The sequence below is a fragment of the Varanus komodoensis genome, unplaced genomic scaffold (assembly GCF_004798865.1).
Source record: "Varanus komodoensis strain SLA01 unplaced genomic scaffold, ASM479886v1 scaffold2, whole genome shotgun sequence".
Lineage (NCBI taxonomy): Eukaryota > Metazoa > Chordata > Lepidosauria > Squamata > Varanidae > Varanus > Varanus komodoensis.
The window spans coordinates 34360137-34372714 of NW_025335568.1; the positions used below are offsets into that span (position 1 = coordinate 34360137).

At 40.9% G+C, this 12578-nt stretch overlaps 1 protein-coding gene across 2 annotated transcripts in view; it reads left to right on the forward strand.

Moving 5' to 3' along the window:
• RASA3 (RAS p21 protein activator 3) overlaps positions 1-12578 on the forward strand; it is a 145452-nt gene that overhangs the window by 93330 nt on the left and 39544 nt on the right. For both annotated transcript variants that reach the window (XM_044428587.1, XM_044428588.1), the window contains exons 6-7: positions 8366-8446; positions 9351-9423. In XM_044428587.1, the coding sequence (XP_044284522.1) occupies positions 8366-8446; positions 9351-9423 (154 nt within the window). The remainder of the gene's footprint in view (positions 1-8365; positions 8447-9350; positions 9424-12578) is intronic.

Sequence of the window (12578 nt, forward strand, 5' to 3'; positions counted from 1 at the left end):
GGTAATGATCCAAAATGAGAAAAAGAGATGGGAGTAGTAAGTTGGTTGACAGAGGAAGGGGGAAAGAAAAAGTGTTTGTCTTCTGTGAAGGATGTTTCTGATGGCTCTCAAGCAGAAAGACTGTTTGGTGACTCAGGCATCACTGCTGCCTGGTACACAGTTGCTTGGGAAGGTTGCTTGTGGCTCCCTATACCTCCCCTGGCAGTCATTTTGTGGTGGAGCCCACAATTTATCTGGTTGTTTATCCCTACATTACTGGGGGGGGGGAGTTGTTTTTTTAAGTAGCAATTCTTAAATAACCAAACAGATAGCTCTTAGTGACTGCTGTAATTGGGAGCATGGCTCATAAGGCAAGAGTCAGCATTGTTATGACATTCATGCTTTGTATTTAGAGTTGCTGCATCTAAAATTATTCTGATAGTTTAGTGAGCTGAAGTTTGAAGAGTTCAGCTGAAGACTGGGGAGGCCAGAATTCTGACCCTGATAGAGCAACAAGGTTCCCTGGACTGGTCATTAGCTTTCCACTTAATCTTTCCGAAGGAAAAAATGGGATGGGATGATATGTTGCCACAATGAGCTCCTTCGAGAAATAATAAAGTTTAAATGTAATACTGTAGAAATGTATGTTTTTAATGACCATCCCTCGCCTTTCAGCTAAACAGGCAGATTTCCTGATCGAGTTCTTTGAAAAGGATATATTTTCATGCCAATTATTTTTGGTCTATGATGTAGATAATAGAAGTCTATTGCATAAAAGTCAGAGTAGAGGTGGCCATGTGCAACTGTTGTTGTGACTCACCAATAGGCGTGCATAATTTATTCTGCATCATTTAGCAAGTGTTTCAAAACAACAAATTGGCCATAAAGAGCATAATGGCTCTAGCTTAAAAGCGTATGTAGATAAACAGGACTTCTGACGCAATAGTCAAAGTTTAGGCAGAGAATGATAGATAGCATTAACTAGGACAGATGGTACCAGAATAGCATGGGCCCTAATATGCATGCTGCTTTGTAAAGAATTTGCTTATGTAAATATAATGTAGAATATACATATAATCTGCTTTAATATTACATTTCATTCTGAAAGGTTGTGGAATGCCTTCCCAAATTTAGTACAATCCCCTTTTAGAATCACTTAAAACATTAAAGCGATTTTTCCAAATACAAATGGGAGCTGCAACAAAATGTTGCAGTGTGAAGTACTGTTGTTCAGAGCACCAGCTACCAGCTATGGCTTCTTCCAAGATTCTATAACCCATTTCTTTCTTCTGTCCTCTCCTTCCATTTTCTGTTCCTTCTCCCTGCCTTCTAATGGTCAGACAGCATCTGTATTCCCCCCATCTTTGACTCCCCATTCCTGCCTAGTTTTTTCTTTCTATACCCAGCTAATGAGTTTGCATTTAGTATATTAAAAATGAAATTGCATTTAAAAATGCATTACAAAACATTAAAACCCTTAAAGCTGCCTGAATTGATTAGTTTATTTATTTAATTTATACCCTGCCTTTCTAATGGCACTGAAGGCACCCAACAAAGCAAACTAAAGAGAATAAAGCAATAAAATGTCATAAAATCATTACACCAAGAGGTAGGTGTCTGCCCATGCACAATTTGGTATGGCTGCTGTATAGGAGAACCTACAGGTTGAAGCTCATTGTCAGAGCACCTGTTTTGCATCTGGTGCATCTCCAGGTAAGGCTGAAAAAACTCCAGCTTGAAATCTCAGAGGCAAATCAAATCTAAAGTTGCAAGGTTGTGGTAAAAGGTGTGGTTCACTTGAAGTGAGATAAGGAAATAAACCCCAAATGTTCTTCTTTTAAATATGTGCTGGCATCCTACCCTATTGATTAGTTTTAGCATTGAAATGAGTTAATGATTTGCTGCCTTTCTGTAAAGGATCCTGTCCTATAACTGGTTTCTCGCCTCCCCCCCCCCCATTTCCTGCTGTTACCATTACTCAAAAACCAGAATGCCTTTTATTAGATCAAATTCCCCCATCTCTTAAATATTTTAATAGACTTGCTAGTCTACTTGAGATTAGAAATCAATAGCCTACATAACCATCTTCTCAGAAATATGTTTCTTCTTTCTCCCAGTATTTTCATGTCTTCTAATGCTGCATATTCTCAGGTGTTCACTCTCTAGCTTTACACATTTTCCTTGTGGTTGAGCCTGTTTAACAAAATGGGCTTTTTCCAAAGAGTGTTTCTCCCCAGTCCCACTGCATTCCAAACACAAGGTGCTTTCCTGTTCTTGATTTTTTTTCTTCCATGCCAAAGATGAAGGAAGGGAATGTATGAGATAGCAGAAGCTGATTTCAAGCTAGAAGCAACAGCTAGATCTGTCTATGTGTTGAAAGTTTCACCAAGTCAGTAAATCCTCTAAGCTTTTCTTTGTTGGTGCATGCATGTTCATTAAAATTCTTGACACATCTTCAGTGAAGAAAATGTAATCTGACTTTTTATAGTAACAAATGGGAATGAAGAGCCTTTCTGAATGGCCTTTTTTGAGAGGCAGAGAGAGTGGGGCGGGGGAACCTTAGAGACCTTACATAATTTGCTCATAAAACAGTTAAGCCACTAATGAATTGACTCTCTCCTAGTACAATATTATGATTGGCAGGTATTTTCTCCTTGCTTTCTTTATTAAGCATCCCAGATGGTGCTTTACACTTTCAATGCATCTTTCTGAGGGATGCTTCATGCTTGGCAGCACAAGATGGGTCCCTGCAAATCCACTAGGGATCACCCACATTCCTCTGTCTGTCTGTCTGTAAACATAAGAGTCAACAGCCACCCAGCAGTCACAGATTTCAGAGACATTGCTAATACTTGTTTTCATTCATGATGAAACCAGCCTTCTGCATTACTGGAAGCATGATCGGGCACCTGAAGCAAAAACATAAGGACTGCCATTTCTGTAACATAGGAAGTAAAATCATATCTGGAAGATGCTTTTTTTGTATAGAACAGATACATATCATTTTAAAAGTAGTGCTCTCCGCATTTTTGTGGATACTTCATATGTGCTAGACTACAAATCCCATCATGCCCAGCTAGGCAGCTGAAATTTAAGTATGTTTGGGTGAGGCATAAAACATGTATGCAATTAATATTTTTGAATAAAATACATTTATAAATGTCATTTTGTGGGGAAAGTGTTCAAAATACATGTTTAGATAATAATAGATAGTTTTTCATGCATATTATTAAAGAAAAAGGAAACAATAATGCAGAAACATATCTATGAATATGTAAAATTAACATTGACCCATCTAATCTGTGCAGCCTTATTTTCTGGTCTCTGTCTCTCTGTCCCCTGATGTTACCTGTGGGGCACCTGGGCACTTGATGACAGCTTCTGTTTGCATGTTTCTCAGGTGGCAGGGGAGTATCTATCTCAGGGGTGTAATGCAAGTTCTCCTAGATCAGAGGTCCTCAAACTTTTCCACCAGGGGGCCAGTTGAAAGCTGCCGGTGCTAGGTGCGGGCCAGAAAGGTGGTGCTGGCGGTGCGTGTGGGCCGGCGGTGGGGGCAGTGTGTGCGGGTGCACCCAGGTGGGGGCGGGGCGCATGGCGAGGCAAGGCAAGGGCAGGCACACATGCCTGGCAAGGGGAAGCGAGGCACAGGTGGGGGTGGGCATGTGCCGTGAGGCGGGCGCACGAGGCAGCAGCTTGCTCACTTGGAGATTGTTTTCTCCAAGCGAGCAAACCGCTGCCTCCCCGTACCACGTGGCAGACCCAAATGGACATGGCGGGCCGGATAAATGGGCATGGCGGGCCAGATCCGGCCCCCGGGCTGTAGTCTGAGGACCCATGTCCTAGATTGTATGGAAGGAAAGCCCACATTGCTTCCTCCTTCAACTAGTATTGGGCTATAATCCTATACCTGCTTTTAGCTGATAGCAGGACACATTGCAGTTAGTGAGGTTGATTTCTTGTAGGTTGTACAGTCAACCCATGTTTATATGTTTGTCACAACACACAGAGAAGTCACCGTGTGGGATCAGTTGTATAATCCAGGTGTTACATTTTTTGTGGAAAAAAATTGGTGTTACATTGATCTCCTGCCTTCTGGGACCATTGCTGTATTTAAGGACATACTAAATATTTTGGCAAGAAGGTCAGTAATTTCATGTTTGAGTTCTTTGAGAATTATAGGATGGATGCCATCTGGGTTGGGTGATCTGTTGACTTCCAGTTTGTCAATAAGCTTGAAAGCGTCATCTTTTGCCACTACTATCTGCCGTAATTCCTCCGATTCCCTTCCAGAATACACGAGCTCAGGAACAGATACTCCCTCTTCATCCTCTGCTGTGAAGATCAATGAAAAGGATTCATTCAGCTTCTCTGCAGTCTCCTCATACTTCCATATCGCTCCTTTAATTTCATTCTTGTCCAGTGGCCCAACTGTTAACTGCTTTCCTTCTTCTGATATATTTATATATTAAAGAATTCTTTATTGTTGGGTTTGATGTTGTTAAAGATAATGCTGCTCAAACTGCTTCCTTTAAGCATTAACCTTAATATTAAAGCTATTCATAATTTAAAAGCCCAAACTTTAGCAATATGTTTTAACCCATTTCCAGAAAGCCAAGAATGAGGTCCAGTCTTAGTTCTCTGTGTACTAACTAAGCTATTATCCCATTTCTAACAGTCAAATAAGATGACATCATACATACTCCAAAGATTTTTCTTTGTTTATTTTTACTTGATTAAATCATCACTCTCTTGATTAAATCACATTAAATCATCATCTTCAGTTGATTTTTAGCCAACTCTACCAACCTGTCTGAACTTTCACTCCTCTTCCTCTCTAGCCCCATTACATAGATTGTTTCTCTGCATTTGTCATGAACAGGCCTCTTCAGCAGACTCAGATGAAATTTTAGAAGCGCAGTTCTTATATTAAAACTTAGCTTACAGAACAATACAAATCAAAGTAGCATTCTGCTTGAGGTAAGGCAGAAGCATCTGCCCACATGAAGAGTTCAATCCAAACCGAAATCCTCCTCCTTTCCCTTCCAGGAAAGCTTCTGACTCCATCCTCAGGGTGCCTTTTGTGCTTGGGAGCTAGATGGCTGGAATGCTGGACAATTTGCAATAGGGCTGCTTGCTGCCCCGGCATCTTCTGACTGAGTCAAGGAACTCCTTTACCATCACCTCCTCCCCCCCTCCTTTTCCAAGGCAGGCTGGTTGTCATGCTTTGCCTAAGAATCTTCTCTATGTAACTTTGGAACTGCAAAGTCATCTGCCTACGTTTGCCTTTCCACCACCTCCTCAGAACTGAATGATTCTCTCTGAGTACAAGAGCTGCCCCCCTCTAGAATATCTTTAGTATATGCCGATATGTAAATATTTAGATTGTAAAACAAAAGCGTCTGAGGGAAAGTTAAATTACAAATCTCTGGAAAGCACAAAATTATATCTTACCAAAAGGTAAAGTGTAATTTGCTGTGAATCAAAAGAGAAGGGAATACTTTGAAATGGATGTTATTCCAAGTTCTTTGAGACAATCACAAGCACACTTCCTTTTTAATTTCTTTCTTAGATGGTTATAAAACAAGTTTCATGTTAGGCAAAGTTCACTTATAAATCTCTAGTTAGCATAAAATTATCTTTCCAAAACGTGAAGGATAGCTTGCCATTGCCCACACAGTAAAAGAACAGAAGCAAATAGAAAAATCTATACAATAAATATACAATGCAAAGAGACAGTAAGAAATGAGACTCTAAAATCATCAAAGAAATAAGAATTAAAATGAGTAACATCCAATAAGGATTAAAATAGTAACAATTTAAAAATCCCAAGAAAACAAACAAACATCTTACTCTTACACTGGACAGAAAATAATGTTGGAAACATGCACATTTCCCTGGGAGCATTCCATCACCAAGAGATTACCACTGAAAAGGCCTGTTTGTAGGAGCAGCTCCTTGCTATTCAGAGTGGGGGGAAACCTGGAGAAGAGCCTGGTAGAACTTGGTACCCCAGGTACATATGGGACAAGGTGTTTCATTAGTTACTGAGTCCCAGGCTGTGAAAAACTTTATAGGTCAAAGCTATCCCTTTGAAATGGGGTTGGAAATGAACCGAGAACTAGTGCAAGCAAGAGACATGTTTAAACAGAACAATTTCTGCCAGAATTGTTGCTGGTTTCTTGGTTTTGCTTTCATTCTGTTTATTTACTTATTTATTTTGGTACCTGTTGTATTTTCTGGACCATCTGCAAAGTCAATCCTACAAACAGAGTACTTCACTTGAGCAGGAGGAAGGTTATCAAACCATGAATTGCTGCAGCCTTGTTATCTATCTCCAGAAAGAAGCATAGCTGGGATACTACCCCAAACTGATGAAAACTACTCTTCACCACAAAGGTCACCTGAGTCTCTAATGACAGTAGAAGAAATACAGTTGTGTGTCATCAGCATACTGATGATAACACATACTAATCACCAAAATGACCTCATTCAGCACTTTTATGTAGATGTTGAACAACATGAAGATGCCATAGAGCTGACCAGAAGGTTCCCAGCTCCATCTTCTGGAAATGGCCATCAGTGTCTCACCTAACATGGCTTTCCCATCCAACTCGGGTGGCTCCTCCAAAAGGAAACCAAGTAAATGTTGCACATTGTTGAAAGTGTTCCAACAATGTAGGCCCAGACAGAACATTGGACACCTCCAATGACTGACCTGTACTAATTGTTTAGCCAAGAATTTGTTTCATAAAATAAATGAGTTTTATCAGTAGCTGTCTTATAGGAAGCTTGGAATGATACTGTTGTGGTGAGACAACCTAAAAAAATATAAAATTGTAAGGCAACTGTAACTCACCACCACTACCATTGCAGCTACTTGGATTTTTAAAATTTCAAATTTTTGAAAGTAGGTGGGAATGAAGACATAGGACAGAACCTGTTTGCCTCTTTGAAGTTATCTTGATTTGAGATGTTTGCTTGGGAAAGTGATCCATTTATCTTAACTGGGCTTTCACCTGGGAATTCTTGAAAAGTTAACATTGCTTAGAAAGACTCTTCCTATTTTTTAAAAAATGTATTCACAAAGCTATTGGGCAAAAATTAACTCATGGTCCAATTCTCTTGCACTCAAAGCCCATTTTGTCAGGGCCAACTAGACATGAAAATTATTACACAAGTATTTACCTGTACCAACATGCAGTGCTTTTTTTGTTAAAAAAAAAAAAAAAAGGTGCCGGAACTCACGTCTTGGGGTCACACTTTTACACAATGGTCGCCGCCAGCAGTAAGCACTCAGCGTGGGACCACACGACCGATTCCAAGCCGAGCAGCACCCTCACAATCTGTGCCGACAATCAGTGCTGACACACAAGCAGCCCGCAGGCACTATGTTAATGATTTTTGCAGCCAATCTGATACGCCCAACAGGGCGATTCACAATCACTTGGAAAAATCCGTCAAAAAAAGGTGCTGGAATGCTGTTCCGGTGCGTTCTATGACAAAAAAGCCCTGCCAACATGCATACATAACCAACTGGCTGTCTTGGCACATAGTTACCCCTTGGTTTTGTGTTCACATCCATGATTTTATTGATTGATTGACTGATTTATATCCTGCCTTTTTCCTACAAAGGGCTCAAGGCAGCTTACATCTCCTCCATCTTATCCCCACAACAACCACCCTGTGAGGTAGATTGGGCTGAGAGTCTGTGACTGGCCCAAGGTCACCCCTTTGGCTCCATGGCTGAGTGGGGACTAGAACCCAGATCGTCTGAGTTCCAGTCCCATGCTCTTAACCACTACACCACACTGGCTCTAACCACACCACATATGATATACTTCTATATGTGTTTTCCTTGATGTTTGACTGTATGTTCATACCATGCTTATTAATACTCCTTTCTGGCTATCATAGACACTACAGTTCAACAAATCTCAGTCAATTTAGTCCAGTTGTTTAGACAATCTTGAAGTCTACATCTCTTAAGAGTAAAATCTATGTTGTTATTATTTACATAATTATTCTTTAATCTTATGTATTATTATGTATTAATTAAATTTCTAACCTGCCCATTAGCCAGAATGACACTCTGGGCTGCTTATAATCTTCTATATCACCCTGTCTCTCCTTATCAGTAATAATAATTTGTCATGAATCTTTGATACTGTCTTCTTACATTTAATGTGGAAAGCAACCTAATAACACCAAAACTATGCAATTCAATAAGAAGACAATCCAGTGGGCAGATCTCATTCTTCTTTGTTGAAGTAAGACAAAGAATTGGAAGTTTCACCTCCTGTAGTATCTCCCATTGCATCTTGTGTTGCTACTCTGTACTTTTTTTGTCTCTTTATTTAGGGTTTTTTTTTTTTGTCTCTTTTTTCAGAGTTCTAGAATGCCAAGGACTACCAATCGTGAATGGACAGTGTGATCCTTATGCGACAGTTACCTTAGCAGGACCATACAAGTTAGTAATACTTAATAATTATTCATTTATTCTAATTATCAAATCTCTTTTCCAATATTGTTTGAAGTGGTATATCAAAACATGATTTTTATTTATTTTTGAAGTATGGTAAGAACCTTTTATGGTTCTGTGAGTTCGTATCTATCTATATTGATATTGTGGGATATATTCTATTATGATAACTATTTTAAACTAATAAGTTTGTCATATATCAACACCACCTTTCTGCTAAACTATTCTAAGATGCATCAAACCCTTTTGCTTATATTGGAGTTCTTATTCTATGCCATAGCCATAGATTGGACTACTGCTAAATCCTCTAAGGCAAAGAGTTGTTTGTAGGTTCTCCCACTGCTAATCCCTTTCTGTATACTGTGAGGCTGCAAATATGTCTTGGGATCAAGCATTTCATTCCTTCCTCTTCTCACCAAACCAAGAAATCTTGTGATTATTCACCTACCAGGTCTATTTTACCTTGGATTTTGGTGGCCCTATGTAGACAAGTTAGAAAGTGCCAAGCTAAAAGCCTGTGATTCTGTTGAGGATATTTAGGACTATTGCTATGATTTAGTGTTTTGGTTTTGTTGCTTTTCTTGTAAGCCACTTTATAAGCTGGAAAGTAGAAATACAGGATACATTTTTTTTTAACCAAATAAAAATGCCTGCTTGGGTTCAATAGCCTGCAATATTTTTGGTATAGACATTATCACCTTTTACAGGCTGTAGGGGAAATGGGCTTGCCCAGGACCTGCTCCTTGGCTCACTGTGGACAGGGCATTACATGCAAACAGGCCCAGAATTACTGTACTTTGAAATGAAACATTGAAACTCCTTATTACAGCACAATTAGTTGCCTTTTGGGTAATGCTTTTCTGCCTTTCCTTTTTCCCCCTTTTTCTTGCAGATCAGAAGTCAAAAAGACTAAAGTTAAAAAGAAGACAAACAATCCACAGTTTGATGAAGTGTTTTATTTTGAGGTTGGTATGCTAGAAGAATATGGAGCAAAGTGCAGTGTGGTTGACACGGGTCATGTTGAGTCAGTTTTGCCTTTCAGAGAGTGTTCTGGATGGGGCCTGGTGCATCCTGGAGCCAGCTAGCTGTCTGGTGAGGCAGAAAGGTATCATTTTTCCAGGTGAATTGAATGGTATTCTTCTGCATAACTTCCCCCACCTCCAAATTTGGCCCTTTTGAATCAATCATTCACATTTGAATTTATGCTGATAATTGAGTGCTTTCTAAACTGTAGTTTATAGCCGCTCCACCCTGTCTTTCTTAGTCAATCGTGGGAGGGTTGTCTCACAGGAAATGTAAAAAGCTTTAGAGCAAGCCATTCAAAATTGAAGATAATTGGTTACTTGCCAACATGCTGTAGCACAAAAGCTCTCTCTTCGCTTCAACGGAAAGCACTTCCATGCTATTGAAAATGACTAGAACTTTGGGTAACAGGACCTTTTAACATGAATGAAAGTAAAGCCAAGGGACAGCATCATTCAGAACTTCGCCACTCCCACCCACCTTCTTGCCCTGCTTGTCATCACAGTAGGAATGCATGTCAGCTTTGAACAGGACTTCAGTTCGAACCCTGAACTAAGTTCATGAGACTCTGGGTTTTTGTTTTCCTTTTCCTTTTCTTTTGCATTCCATGAAAGCTTCTTTTAAGTCAGACTTTATTGCAATTCCCTCACAAAGCTAGTGTGCAGTAACAAACTGAAATCACTAGCTATGCCTTGCTGAATCAGATCCTTCTAGTCCAGCATTGTCTTTGCTGACAGACAATGATTCTCCAAGGTCTTAGACAGGAGGTACCTTTCTGACCTTGCTACCTAATATCCTTTGAACTGTCAGTGCTTGGGTTTAAGCCTGGGATTTTCTGCATGCAAAGCATCTGTTCTGTCATTTCTCTGCGGGCCCTAACACATGCTGACTTTCGTTATTAAAAGCAGAATATAAGGACTTGAAGGGCTAATGTTTCTTCAGCCCACTATTAAAGTACCTCTGCTTTTTCAAAAGCAAACTGGAAACTAAAGGATGTAGGGATGTTGTGCATGGGAAGAATGAGCCCTTGTTGATGTGCCAAGTTACATTCAGATTACGTAGGCAGTAGGGCCCAAATCTTAGCTGGTGAAAACACACAGTATTGGATTGGCCAAATTCAAATTCATTGTTTCAAAGCATTTTTACGCCATTCTTTAGCCAAGGTTCCCAGAGGTGCTAGCATAGAACCAGGCATATGACAGTGGGCAGGTTCACACAATACAACAAGCCATGCTGCACAGAAAGCTGCACTCTGTGGCTTGCTTGCCACAAGGCCTGTGATGTGCCACACCAATACTGGGCACATTTGGGAGTATTTGGGCTCCTCTTTCCTCCTCAGTCCTCCTGCTAGCATCCCAGGGGAAGTGAGTTGGAATGATAGCTGCCCATGTACACCCAAATGGCGGCTGTCAGAGGCTTCCCAGCAGTGGCAAAAGGGTCACTTCTTGTTCAGTTTCTTCTTGAGCACAAAGTGCTACATCTCCCCTTTCCCTTGCTGAGCATGGCTTTTTAGCTAAGCCACAGCAGTGCCTCGCAAGGGGGAACGGGCAAGTCAACATGCGTTGGGCTTGAAGCCCAGCACCAAGTGGCCCATTCCTTCCTCCTTTTTTAGCACCAGCACCACTCATCTGGATAGTGGCCATGCTTAGCAAAGGAAGAGGGAGACGAGGGTTCACACCTCCTCTCTTTAAAACAGAGCTGTCACCCCATGGGGCAATTGCTGTGGTGGCAAGAAGGGCATGTCCAGCTGGGAGACCCATCCAGACCAACTCAATCCCCCCTCTCTGCAGCTATGATCACCCTGTGATCACAACCAGAGGGGGAATGCATTCAGCTGTGTGTCTCCTTCAGCTGAGTACACACATGCCCACAGTCTCCTGTCCTTGGTGGGGCAGGGGAGTGAGGACAAGCGGAATTTGAATAGTAGAATGCAGTCCCCTTACGCAGCCACCACAGAGAGTCAGTGTCTGCTCCATGCTGGCACCTCAAGCCCTGAGCACATCCGGGACACTGGTGCTGGCTGCACACATGTCCCCCTTAACCCCTCAGCATGATTGGGGATGCAGCACACAGTTGTCCAAAGCTGTCCAAAGTGCCACTTGGGTGGCTGGCAATGCCACTTGCCTGGACTTGCTTGGCCAGAGTGGTAGTGCTTTCCTCCATTCTGACCATGTGCCTCTGTAGGTTTTTAGCTTAACCATGGTTTAGCTTAAAAACCATGAAGAAGTCTCCAACACTGATCATCCAGTTTTGAATGTCAAGCTAAGCTGCACGGGTTAAGTGAATCCTAGAAAAGGTGTGACTGTTTGTGGTGAACTCATAGCCACCCTGCAGGAAATGAACCATGTTCAGCCTGTGAACCAAATCAGTCACTGTCTGCAGGCTTATAATCTAGAATATGTGGCAGAAAAGGAATAGGAATTAGGAGGGAGGAGGAGGAAAGCAATACAGGAGCCAGGCAGTACTAGTCCTACAAACACATTTAGATGTGCTATGCATACTTTATTTCAGCAGTTTAAGAACCTTCATGTGAGATTTTTTTGTGAAAGTAATATTTTTCACATTTTTGCATGTCCCAGTGGGATATGGTTTAGTGAGATGCACTTGGTGATTATATTGCAGAAGTGAAATGTTAACTGTGGATTTCCATCTTTACAGTTATCAGAATACACCTATCTATTTGCTACAGTGGATTAGTACTAACTCAGAATATAGAAATATCCAGCCCAGGAAATTGCTGCTCTGGAAAGATTTTCTCACATTTATACCAGAAAATTTGCTGCTTGACTAAATTAACTAGCTTTTTCCTTGGCATCTGTGTCCAGGCTTGGTAACAACCAAAGCTGGAAGAGGTAACAGGAAAGATGGTACTTAGGTCATGTAGCATCAAGACACAAGGAAGGACAGATAACTTTAGAGACTGGCCTAAGACATTGTCTCTGGGGCATAACAGTGGTTGGACTTTCAGCTTCCAAGGCTTGAATTGTAAAGTTTATCACATTTATCCCGACTTTGTCCTCTGGAATAGTGTGAATGTATTCGAAATGAGATTATTTCTGTAAACAGCAGTACAGAGGTTTCACAGAAGGTTCAATAT